Source organism: Monopterus albus, unplaced genomic scaffold (genome assembly GCF_001952655.1).
Source record: "Monopterus albus unplaced genomic scaffold, M_albus_1.0 scaffold30.1, whole genome shotgun sequence".
Classification (NCBI taxonomy): domain Eukaryota; kingdom Metazoa; phylum Chordata; class Actinopteri; order Synbranchiformes; family Synbranchidae; genus Monopterus; species Monopterus albus.
The window spans coordinates 1,578,715-1,592,124 of NW_018127910.1; the positions used below are offsets into that span (position 1 = coordinate 1,578,715).

General features: G+C 40.5%; 1 protein-coding gene across 1 annotated transcript in view; it reads left to right on the forward strand.

Annotated features, from left to right (window-relative positions):
- Positions 1–10,680, forward strand: part of LOC109958077 (multidrug resistance-associated protein 4-like) — a 26,122-nt gene extending 15,442 nt beyond the window's left edge. Inside the window, 5 exon segments of the mRNA XM_020596419.1 lie at positions 7,231–7,320; positions 7,768–7,940; positions 8,585–8,690; positions 10,475–10,540; positions 10,542–10,680. Coding sequence (XP_020452075.1) covers positions 7,231–7,320; positions 7,768–7,940; positions 8,585–8,690; positions 10,475–10,540; positions 10,542–10,655 — 549 coding nt within the window. The 3' untranslated portion in view covers positions 10,656–10,680.
- The last annotated feature ends 2,730 nt before the right edge of the window (positions 10,681–13,410 follow it).

Below are 13,410 nucleotides of genomic sequence, written 5' to 3' on the forward strand. Positions count from 1 at the left end.
ACTCAGGTGAAAGGAAATTATAAATAAGTTAAACAGCCCATAAATTCAGGTTGTTAACTTTTATCATATATACTCCAGGCCATGTTTTTAATTCCAGCCTCATTTAGACCATAATGACTGTTGCATTACATCTGTTATGTTGTGTATGACTATGTGTTTTTAATAGAGGCCTGGTTCTTATTCCTGGCCACTTCTCGCTGGTTCGCTGTGCCTCTTAATGGAATTTGTTCTGTTCTTGTCATCCATTACTGCCTTTGGCTGTCTTTACTTCAGGGATAGTACAGCATGGGTTTTGGATAAAACCTAATATATTACTGAGATGTAAGACATTATTAGTGAGCCCAGGATTATAAACTGATGAATAGGTGAGTATATGTTTACACTGTTTCTGATAGTCCAGGGCTGGAGCCAGGTGCAGTGGGTCTGGCTCTGTCCTATGTTGTTACACTCACAGGCATGTTCCACTGGGGTGTCAGACAGAGTGCAGAGATTGAAAACATGGTGAGAACATTTACATTTGAATACTTGACTGAAGCTCATATTTTGGTTGGATGTCAGTAAAGTCCTTTATGATTTCTTCTCTGAAATGTTCAGTCAGTTTCAGTAAATATCAAAGAGTGTTGTAAGATGCTGCAAATCTTACAAAAAATAATGGGAAACAAGATAGAAAAGACCTGTACAGTAACTCCACTGTCTGATGATGGATGGTTACAGGGGCTTTTCACCTGTTTTACCCAAGTTCAGTTCAGCTGGCATCCAGAGCACTGTTCAGTCTGAGAAAATAGTTCTGATGTCAGAGGTGGATAGTAACTAAGTACTGTACCTTAAGTATATTACACATTTGACATATCTCTACTTAAGTAGTTTCATTTTCAGCTGCCTCATACTTTGACTTTATTACATTTTAGAGACAGAAATTCTACTTTTTACTCTAACTTTGTTTATAGTAACTAACTTTAGTTACTATACTTTCAGAATCAAATTAACTACACAACATTCAGTATAATCATAAGAGTGAATTGATCCCTAGTTGGAAATCCACAAGCTTTCCAGCAGTAACTCATAAGTATATAAAGTAATTTAATTAGCTGCACCTTTATCAGATGCAACATTAAAGTGATGAAAACAATAATGCATCAATAATTATAATCAAATAATATGATATACACTCATGTAAAATGTGCCGTTCTACATAATGACTACTTTTTTTTTTTGGTACTTTAAGTATTTTGTACTTTTACTTAATTAGCATTTTGAATCAAGTACTTTTACTTGTAACAGTGTGGTCCCCCCAACTTTATGCAATACTAAATCCATGGAACAATCCTTTAAAGCACAATTCCACTAGTTTTAAAATGATTCTTTTCAAGATATTATAGTAGTACATGTTGTCATGTTTACTGTCCTTAACTTCATAACTTTACTGAAGCTTAAGTACTTCCTTTTTCATTTATTTTTAAAGTGATCAAAAGAGCAGCATTTTGTTGATGACATCAGTGGAGACAGCGACTGAATATGCAGAGCTGGAGAGTGAAGCACCTCGGCCTCCTCAGGTCACCACAGTCAGCGTGTCCTGCAGTGCCAGTGAACCTTTGGTCCTAAAGAACCTCACCGCTGTCTCCACATTCAGAGAAAAGGTTCTTGTCTTTATTCCCACCTGCGCATGCGTACTGGTGTGCGCAGTCCATGACCTGGGTTGATATGCAGCTCGTGTGGAGGTGTGGTGTGATTCTTTTTTATGTGACATTATTTTCAAATCAATTATTAAGGGGACACCATATTGTGCTGCTGAATCTTGAGGACTATACCATTTGTGATTCATGGAATACATATCATGTAATTAAGACTGTTCAAGTGGATCCATTTGTTCCCAATTTGCATTTTGAGCTACCTGACGGTGACAACTGTTTATTCACTATAAGAGAGAGAAGAGGCCAAGGGTGAGGGACAAGGGGAGAGAGAGAGTAAGCCAGAGGGAGATGGTTGAGGATGATTGAAACAGTGTTTAATGCAGGAGGTGTATTTTGCATGGCTATGGTTGGCCAGGGTGGCTGATTTCACAATGGATGGGCTGATAAGTGTAGAGGCCCTGCCTCTGACAGCCCATGGGAGGGATCTCTGCTACATGTCATGGGGTTGAGAGGCTGTGTGCACCCTGACAATTCACCTGACACCCGTTCACAAGGAAAGGTGCTCCTACCACCTGCTACAAGCTGCATTCACCCTATCCTTCACTATAGTCATATACTTTAGATATAAAACACAACTTGCCACAGCTCCACAGCATGACTTTCCATCCATTAGAGTGAAATACCTTAGTAAGGGCATGTTACTTACCTCCAAGAACAGGTGGATGGAGAAAGCCTTTGGCTTGTGCTCGCAGTCAGTTTACTCCCTTTTTCTCTTTTCAGTGCTTTACACAGGCTTCAGCATTTAATTTGAGTAGTTAAGTTCTGTATTCTCAGTAGGCTCAGTCACTTATCTTTGAGTATTGTACATTTGTGTGTATGTGGTTAATAATAAGGTTCTAAAATCCACAGGTGCTTGTCCCACAAAAAGGCTGAAGTAACTTTTGATCAATGTATTTTGTCAACAGTGACATAATCCAGCATTTTTTAAAACAAGGAATTCTGGAATATTATCATGGTGGCAACTTTTTTTAAAAATCTTTCATTGCTATGATTGCCATATAAACAGTAGACATATGACATTCATATTAGAAAGTAATCCACTGGTAATATGGGCTTTCATGAACTGGATTGGCTAACAGAGTGTCCTGCCAAATGACATAACTTCTTATACAGCAGAAGTTGAGCCTGGCTCAGCTTTTTGTGCCAGATAACCCTGTACCGGTGCTGCCACTGCACTCACAGATCGGCCTCATTCAAATGAATGAGAGGGCTGGGTTTTTCATGCTGAACATGATCGAACTGGGCCATAAGAGGAACCAAGCAAGACAAGTTGGAATTTATGGTATTAATACCATATTACCTTCTCCAGCCTTGAGCACTAAATTTTGCACTTTTTAACATAGAGATACAAAGTGCTTTACATTCAGAAAAACAGACATGACTGTTCATGTACTGAATACAAATAAGAGATTAGACAATAAAATGACTTGCTGACTAGCATGGCTCTAGGTGACTTCTGCTGGGAAGGGACGGCCCATTGTGTGTATAGCTCCTGTTCAGTAGCTCCATCTGTGAGTCAGCGGCTGCAACAATGCTTCCTCGGACTCTTCTCTGACTGATTCTGATTATGTTAGAGGTTCAGTCCTATCTGTGCACTCTTACTGCAGCTTCTGCAGAACAGAGATTTGCCATTCTACTGTCACAGTGTGTGTCACTGACATCATATTGTCATTAGGTCTCAAGGGATTTCAGGAAGAGATTGTTTCCTCTTCTGAAGTGTTTCCTATAAAGACCCAATAGAGGTATCCAGTGGTGCGTTTCTCTGTGACTCATGTGATAACTCGCCTGTGTTTCATGTGGCCCTTTTAGAGGAATCATATCAGCCCACTGGAAAGTCTGCTCTCAGTGTATCGTCAGTTATTGTCAGATAATCCATTCAGACAAACCCAATCCTGTATATCTAATGATATTAACTGATCATATGCCTCACATCCTTGATTATTGGCCCTGAGCCTTTCTACCCTCCACCTAACTGGGCAGAGAAGGAGATAAAAATCATTGTTGCAACCTCCTCTGTGTGTTGGTGTGTTTTGAGGCACCCACAGCACTTGTTTGTTGTACAAGTGGTGTTGGCAATCTTCTGTCTAAACAAAAGGTTGCCCTTTGGCTGTGTAGTGGCATATAACAGGCCTATATGTTGGCAGGCAGCAGACTGTGGCATCAGCAGCCCAGTTCAGTGGAACAAGTGATGATTTGCCTCTTGTGTGCCATTGTTGACACCATTCCTTTTCACTGGCTTGTTCTGGCAGATTGAGTGTGGGTCTTACTTAATGTCTATGATCACATTTTGGCAGGAGTTCTGCAAATAAAATGAGCAGTTTGCTGTGGACTGGCCATCATGTCACGTGTTGGCCTTATTCATGTCTATGCACAGTGTTAACAGAGACCTGTGCATGGCATGATTAGCAAAAGTCTTACAGATCTGCAGGTATTTTCTCTATAGTAATAGAGTGTAGTAATAGCAATGAGTGAGGACTAGCTTTGATGCTGCCCTTTTATTAGGTACATTAAGTCTCAATAAGATGTAATGGCTTATCCTGATTGGATGTACATACAAATTTTAAAATGCACCAATATAAAATAGATGGATGAATAAACCTGTAAAGCTTTTAGAGCATTTGATGACTTGTAATCACCTGTTATCATTAAGGTTATACAGTTATGAGTAACTATACATTTTTAACCCAGCAACACTGGCATGTACAGTGTCTTTAGGTTGCACTATGAAATAAGCATGCTTATAAAATATAACTCACTTAAAATAGCTCTCTTGAATCACAAACATGCAAAAGGTCCAACAAAAATGAAATACAGGAACCAAAGGATAAAATGAAATGAAATGAATTAAAAATAGAAAGATGTTAGACAGTTAAGTACAGCAGTGTATCTGTTGCACTTGTCCTTTGCTAAAACACTTTAGCTTTGACTGCTGCAAAAAGGTTTTGATTGAGAAATGTCAGATGAACACTGGCAGCAGAAAACTTCACGCTCTGGGCCTTTTTATATACGCTTAGCTTTTAAAAAGCTAAAACAAGTGAGGAGAATTACAGTCGGCACTCGGGATTTCTGTAAGTGAGACAAACGGATGCCTTGAGACAGTTTAACTTTATTTCCGCTTGTTGAAACTGATACGGCATTAAGAAAATGCCAGCCTGCGGGTGAGTGTCAGCAGAGTGGAGGAAGGGGAGAAGACTCCCACGGCCTGTACTGTGAAGAGAGCAGTTCCCCATCCCTGACAGAGGATTAGCCCTCTACCCCCAAACATGGGAAAGCTGCTTATGAGAAGACTCCCCCATCCTCACAGAGTCCCCTTGTACACCATCACTTAGTCCAAGTTTTAAACATTTCTAGTGTGAAGCCAAGATGCCCAAAAACAGTTTCATTAATGCTTTTCTGTGGATTTGATAGGTTTCTGGCATTGCTACTACTTCAGATAAAGTTGTACTTCCTACTCCAAACTAGTTTAAGATGGATGTGATGTATTTTTGATGTGATTTTTGTTTACCCTTTTTTTGTCTTTCCTAGAGGGAAAGACTTACACAAAGTGACAGGTTACGAGTTGGAACTTTAACTGCATGCCCACCTGTAATGCATACTGGATGGCATTTTCATGACATCTAATCTTAACAGCATTCAGAGGAGCCCCAGTAATGTGCTTTTAGTTTTACAAACTTATAGAGAGAGAGGAGCCTCATGGCCTTACGCAAATTCATCTGAAAGCCTTTTTATTCTCCAGCTAAGATAAAGTTATATTCAGTCACCTGTTCATACAGAAAGAGTCTTGATATAAATTGCTAGTTGCCTTACTTTTCTCAGGTGGAATTGTGAATGTGATATGTATACTATACGTTACCAGTGAGGAGTTTCACAACTTGCCACCCACAGATTTGATTATGATAAGCTTTTATTAGCATGTGACATTAAAAAAAGGCTCTATTTCAGTTTCTATTGAATTCTCAGGAATAAAAAAATAATGCTGTTGCAAACAGAGTGCTTAGAATTGGTGGAGCACATAATCGCTCTATGGAAAGCTGTGCTTGAAAGCAATTTTCCCAACCTGACATTGAATCCTCAATTAAATTCTGTCATAAAACTAGTTTGAATTGGGACTTCATCTGGCTTAATCACAAGACAGTATTTTGGTGACAGAGGGAAAAGCTCATTGGAAGTAAAGAGGTGGAACATTTTCTCAGGCACAGGTAGCAGTGATGAAGTCCTGAAAGTCTGCATGGAATTTGAGCAGCTAGTTCTTAGTCTCCTGACCTATGTGAAGGTTTGCTGAGATATGATTTTGTGTTTGACCTGTGTGTAGTTGTACACTGTACACGTTTGTGTGCTTACATGAGAGTCTACTGTAGTTTTTCTCTGTGCTGCTGCCACAGCACTGGCTTTGAACTGAGCTGTCAGAGAGCAGAGATGAAGGTGGAGATAGCGAGTCAGATTCAGTCTAGTAATTCTGTAACCTTAATGCAGGACACTCAGCCTTTTAGACACATTGTGCATTTTACTTTTACTCCTGGTCTAATCTCACAGAACATTTCTTATCTTGATTTGGGGTCAGCTTCATATCTTGAGTGAGTTGGAGTTATCACGTTGCTTCGAGAATACAATGAAAGCCTATCGGTTTTTGTGATGGACAGTCACTCGCTGCTCTTTGTCACCTCTAGTTCTATGACAGATGCTGTTTTTTAAAATGGTCATTGTGACAATTTAAGTGTCATAGGTTCAGTGTTGCATTTGAAAGGAAAGTTCTGCTACATGTGCAGAAATGATGCCATGTGAAAACCTTTTCTAAAGCAGCTCTGTACATGAGAGCAAAGACTGTTTTTATAACAGCCTGAGAAAGTCCTACTAAGTGTTTACTAAGTCACTACAATGTAGGATTTTTATATAAATATCTGACTTGACCTGAAGAGATGCCAGCTTCCTCTTGTTTATCAGGTTTACCGCAAACAAAATGGCGTGTTGGAGCAGCGCTGTGGACTCGGCCAGTTCTTTTCTCAGCACTGTAATAAAGAGCTTTATTCACTCACTTAAACATGGCTGTGTGGTTGACCCGTGATACAGGTGTGTGGTTCACCATAAATATATATTTTAGACATCCTAGCTGTTTGAGATCTGAGGCTGGCCTTTCATGAGGGTAGTCAACTGATGAGATAACTCCTCCTGACATGTTCTTGTGCATTTTGGCAGACATTTTGAGATTATTATATCTAATGCACCTACTGTATGAAATTCTTTGTATTGTAACAGTGACACTTTTTGTGTCATATATTCAGACAACCTTGTGCAGCTATTCTCCCCAAGTGCCACTGCATAAACTCTGGTTTTCCAAGTAAAAAGATCAACCTATTGAAGAGTAGTTTGCCAGAGCACTGAATAGAGCTCCTGAGTGTAGCACGCCCTTTGTGAACATCTTCCCCTCACACATTGCCTAGCGGCGCTCTATAAAACCTGTCTTAACCCTTTCATACATCTTCCCGCTTGTCATTATCTTAACTGGCCACGGCCTTCTCTTTCTATATCCATCTATCCACAGGACCCAGTTCTCTTCACAGGCACCATGAGGGAGAATCTGGACCCTTTCAGGCAGCACACAGATGAGGACCTGTGGAATGCACTCCAAGAGGTACTCCAGCGTGGCTCTGAATGATTCCCCCTCGCTGGCCCGGGGGGGGCTCCCTCTGTGCCTCTGTACAATGCTGCCATTCAGCCGCCCTGCTCGCCACAAGTCATGGGGGGGAAATCCCATTAGGGCCATGGGGCCCAGTTCAATGTGTGGCTTGTAGCTGGGAACCATTGAAAGTTCTGGGGGAGATGTGTTTGGGCAGTCAGGCCAACCAGGATGAAGGCTGCCCCCACAGCTCCTGGTCTTGCCTCTGAATGGGTTTGGTGGCCTGGATTAAAGCTAGAGGCTGGCCACAAGAGAGCACTAGGCAAGGTCATCAGTGGACCTGGCCCTGCATTGTGCCAGGCGGTTAATGGGTGTGTTTGGATGGCTCTTTAAAGACATCCCCACAGGAAGCCTTTATGCAGGAGTAATGAAGGGTTGGGGCTCTGCTCTCCCTCTCTGCAGGTGCAGATGAAGGCCGTGGTAGAGGAGCTGCCCAATAAGCTGGAGACAGTACTGACTGAATCAAGCTCAAACTTCAGCATGGTTCAGAGGCAGCTGGTGTGCCTGGCCGGGGCCATCCTCCGGAAAAACTGCATCCTCATCATTGATGAGGCTACAGCTAATGTGAACCCAAGGTCAGGGGACACTTGATTCCATAGGAAAAACATTTTACATCTGAGTTGGAATGGTCTGTTCCACATGTAGCTTGTTTACTATAAACTAGTCAACTTAAGAGGGTGTCTTTAGTTGGATATCATAGAACTGTAACACCACTACAGTATATTTCTGTAGAGTGTTTCAAACTGAAATTATTCTTAAAACAAGACACAGTTTGAGCATCTGTGAAAACCTATAACACGTCAAATTAAACCCTCATAAAAAGATGCAAAAATGTATCAACTATACTGCACATTGTTTGGTGGTAAACAGAGCAAATAAAATAATTACTTTCACTTAATGAGTGACTAATCATAATGGGCTTATTGCCAGTTTCACCTTCAGATTGATCAGAGCATACATGCATCAAGTAGCTATTATAACACCTTAAAACTAGCAGATATGCTTAGAAATGTGAAATAAAAACTGAAATAATTATAAGTCAAATAAAAGGAATATTTTTGTGTGTAAACCTATGCACAGGTCATGTGCTTGTTTTTTTATGCCTATTGCTGCCCATACCTTGCTGCTGATGAGCCATTGTTCTGTGCTGAGTAAAATCCCTGCCCAGGGGTGGGAGAGAGTTTTTTGTGTTGAGGTGTTGTGTTCCCTTCTTCTTTAGAGCTGACAGCCTCATCCAGCAGACTATCTGGGACAAGTTTCAGAATTGTACGGCCCTCACCATTGCTCTCAGCCTCAACACTATCATTGACTGTGACAGAATACTGGTGACGTAGAAATGATATAGGATATTTCCATTGTGCAGCACTTTGCTCAGTACTTTAAATGAGACTGCTCTCCTTTCATAATCAGTTATTTGGAAAGGTTTTGATGATAACAGACAAAATTCTATGTTTTTAGTCCCAATATTATGTGACTTCCACTGCGTAGAGAATTTATAATGTTATTGCATGAAGAGCCTACAGAAGCATTTTCTTTGTATTCATTTACACAGCCATACATCAAACACACCTGAGATTCAAGTCTTACAAACACCTGTTTTCTTCATTTTCAATCTTTACAAAGCCACTTCTCTCATTTTAGAACAGCTGGGCTGATTTCTTCCTCACAGCATTGCCTCTGATTGAGCTTCTCTCATGGCCCTTTCCTGCTACTGCCTGCAGAGGTGCCAATTAGAGCCATTGTGGCAGCATTTGCTAAGAGTCAGGACTTGGTGGCTGCTTGGTCACTGAGAGGGTTGCTGAGAAAAGCCAAATATCACATGGCAGGGACTGTTTCACACCTATTTCCGTGTTAAATGCCCCCAGATTGTAACACACTCCAGGAGGACTAAAATGTGACCCACTTGAATTGCCATCTCCAGTTTGTAATCTGTGCTATATTTAGCCTTGTTCAGAATGAGTTTCAAAGGTGTGAAAAAGCATAGCGCTCTCCATTCATTTCTATGGGGCACTGCCTTCACCGCAGCCAGCACCAGCCCCACAGGGGGCTCCGGCAAAATGACACAACCCCTTGCGGTGAAAAAATTGCATCTAGGGGCGGTTGGAATGTGGACGCCCACAGGATGAAGACTCTTGTTTACCTTGTTAGCATGAGCATTCATTGTTAATCACTTTCATATTTGGGCCACAGTTAATGCACCTTAACAACATGCCATGTGTTTTCATTCGATAGGGTGTTAAACTGTTTTTATCTACCAATGTCTACACTGGTAGTAGAACTGGTGCTAAGGTAGTTTAGGCTACGTTAGAAGCATGGCTAACCAAAACACAATAGAAATTCACTGGTCAGGGACATGAATGAAGCCACTCGTGTTGACTTGTCAAAATGTGGCTGTATCATACATGCTTACAGCATTTCTCCTGCAACCCCCCAGACCAACGCAACCCCTTGCACAAAAACACGGCAGAGTGTTGTGTTTTACCGCACTCAGTTTTAATGCCCGCTAAGTCACAGAATGATTTCCAAGATATAAACTTCATCTCCTGCACCTGCAGAAGTCTCTCTTTCATACTAAACACTTGCTGAAACAGGGCTTTAATAATAACAAACTGCTCATTACTGCTGCAAGGGGATCGACCTTGTTGAAATTTGTCTGTGATTTAATTGTAGTCTTTTCCGAACTGCTTGAATCGGCACTATTCTTTGTGTGGTTTACATAACATGTGATGACATAGAAATGATGGTAATTTTCTAGAGTGGCTTAAAGGTGTGATTGTTGGATTTGCCTGAGGACCACCCCTGAGCTGCTGAAATAGCAGGATAAATACATGTATATATCACTGATCTCCAGTCTGTCAGAGTCAGCGCAGTAGATTTTCACATTGCTAACAGGTTGCACTCACTGTCTGAGGCCCTGCCGAGTAGAAACTGGCACTGGTGTTTGCTCTTGCATGAGTCACATAAAATGGATGGTTCAGAGGTGCAGAGTACTACTGTTTCCCCATTCATCTTGTGCTTTTTGGATGCATCACTCAGCAATGAAACAGCTGAAATGTCAGTTTTCCCCAAAGTAAAGCACACACACCCAGCATTGTGTTTGTGATTGCAGGTTCTGGATGCCGGTAGGATCCAGGAGTATGACAAGCCATATGCACGGCTCCAGAACCACAATGGTTTTTTTTTTTTACCAGATGGTCCAATAGACAGGCAAAGCCGAGGCTACCTCACCGCTGCACACAGCCAAACAGGTAACCACACCCACCATTGTCCTAGCATGGGGCTGTCACTAAATAGAGTCCAGCAGTGGCATGCTAATCCCAGGCTCTCTCTTTAACTCCAGTCTTCACTGCTCACCTCCAAAATAACACAGTTAAGCAAGAGAAGATGTGCATAAACCTGACAATGCAAAGACACTTGATTACCGTTTTAATTTAAAGTGTCTACTTGGAGCGTCGCAACACCATAACATTCATTTCAAGAGAGAAATTGACCCTTTGTAGATTTACATCCTCTCCTTTTATTAAAGAAGCTCTCTGTATCATCCTTTTCCGCATAAAATAATTTTTAGATCATTTTAGAGATGATTGTAAAAAAGCAGCTTTCTTCGCTCTATATCTATTTTGAAATATTGGGTTTAACTTCATCGTGATTTGGGATAAACTCTCTATGGGGATTACTGTAATAGAGAATGTCCATATTTTTTCCCTGTGAAATTCATTTGTGATGTATTTCCCCTTCAGACACTCAACAGATAAGAGCCAGCTATTCATTGTTCAATTCCATTTTATGTGCATCTGTCTGGGACTACAGATACCATATTGCAACTTCAAACAGGTCTTTGTGAAATAAGAAAAAGTAGGCATCATTTCATTTTCTCTCTGTCCCTGGCACAAATTTATCAGCGGAACTGTATCTTCTCAGCCAGAGGAGTGAAATGAGTAAAATACTGATTTCAAAGACTCAGCACACCATGGTATTATTTGGTATCGTCTTACCCTGCACACTGGCGGATTGGTAGTGACATTGTTCAAGCCCTTACGTTTTCCTTTCTTTATTGTAGAGTCCTCTTTTTAGATCAGATTACTGCAGCATCCACAACTGTCTAGCACCACTTATTAAATACTGAGATGGTCCACATGTTGTGTGTCAAGTTTCTATAGTTGTCAGTCAAGGTTTAAATACATTCAATAATCTGATATCAACCTCTAGCTCTTTTGTCCATGTTGAAAGAGAATCTCAGAGTAGACTACATATAGCTGTGGCCAGTCTGTTTTATTTTCTGTTTTGCTTCATTTTCATTAACTTTGTTATTGAAATTGTTGGTCTGTCAGATCCTCTTTGTATAAAGAAGTCAAGCATATAAGCAGATATCTTTGAATACTGTCGCACAGCTCAGCTTAGAAGCCACTGTTGGAGAAAATTAACTCAAATAAAACGGATAATTTCAGTGATTATCTCTGATATTTACCTCCTATCATTTTCACTGCTGTTTATAAGGCTAAATAAGCCACTTTTGCATGCTCCAGCGGTTGACAAATCCCTTCACCCGGCTCTGACTGGATCTGTCATAAATCACACCTTAACAGATCATAGCCTAGATTGGCCTGTGTGCTTCTGTACTGCTGCTTCACCGATACGTTTGCCAGTTTATGTGAACAAAAAAGCAGGTGACAGGTGTGCGCTGTGCCAAGGACATCTGTGTCATCTCTGAGATGTCTCTGACAGTTTGGAGGGTTGCTGTGGCCTTCATGCTTGCCATCACTGACCGCATCCCTTACCAGATGTACTCAGTTTCTTCACTCTACATTAAAGTGTCTTTAGTCTCCCAGCAGACGTAGTGTGGTATGTGCTGCATTTGATTGGCATAGTCTGGAATAGAAAAGAGGCAACTGTCTGAGCCTGGCTTGCCTTTATTGACAGCACAGAACTGTAAGGCTGTTTATTGATTACACTCTGCTATGCTTATGTATGTATGTTCCGGCCTCTCGAGTAGCTTCAGTCTCACACTGGTGCAGAATAAAGTACAGATATTGGATACGTCTATCCTGCTGCAATAAAGTATTGGTGGCTTAAATTATTCTTTTAAAGGAAACACTGTTTTGGAGGACTAAGGACTTTTTATTATTTGGAAAATGCTTAACAAGAAAAGGATAAACTGCTAGAAGACACCACTATTTCTGTAATTATTGTGCCTTCATCAGACTATTGATTCTTTGTAATTGCACTGTTTTATTGAAAAGTCTTCCTGCACTTTGATCACAGTGGTTTTATGTCTACTTCAGCTCTTGTCAGGAAAGAAGAGTAAAGTTTAAATGTTACATGTCAATTGCTGACAATGATTCTAACACGAAGGAATGCGGGGCAGAAGTTTAAAGCTGATTACTTCTGAAAGATTTTCTCCAGTGTAATATCAACTTTCTCTCTTTACTCTCTTGATAAATGTGCTTTTACTTACACTGAAACGTAGAATGACCATCTATACAGTTAGTTTTCTTTATTTTTGTGTATGGTTTTAATACACTGACTGGGTTTTGTTTATTTCAGTGAGTGAATATGCACTTTGTAGTTATTTAGTGAAACATAAATGATACAAAGAATCACTTACAATTTATTGTACTTGAAATTCAGAGTACATATAATGAAACAGTAGTTCTGATGTTTCAGTGCTGTCTTCATTTTACTTTTAAAACACTGTCATCTCATGTTACACTGACTCACTAACCATTTCCTCCTGCTGTTTCTCATCTTATATTCAGTTGTCTGAAGTTGTGTTTGCCTCAGGTCGGTGGTTACGAATGCCCTTGACCACAATGCTGCAAATTGGTAAGTGGTTAAAGAAAACAACCTAGTAATTAACGTGTTGAGTCAAGTGATTTTTAAATTTTGTTTCACGGTGTTGAAGGGGAGCAGCTATTTACTCCATTATTTTAACACGCCGGTAGTGCAATTTGACAATTAAATCGTAATTACAATGTCATTTTTTTCATCATCAGCTCAATTAGAAAAGAGCAGTTTAATTTGCCATCATATAGAGATGAGCAGAGC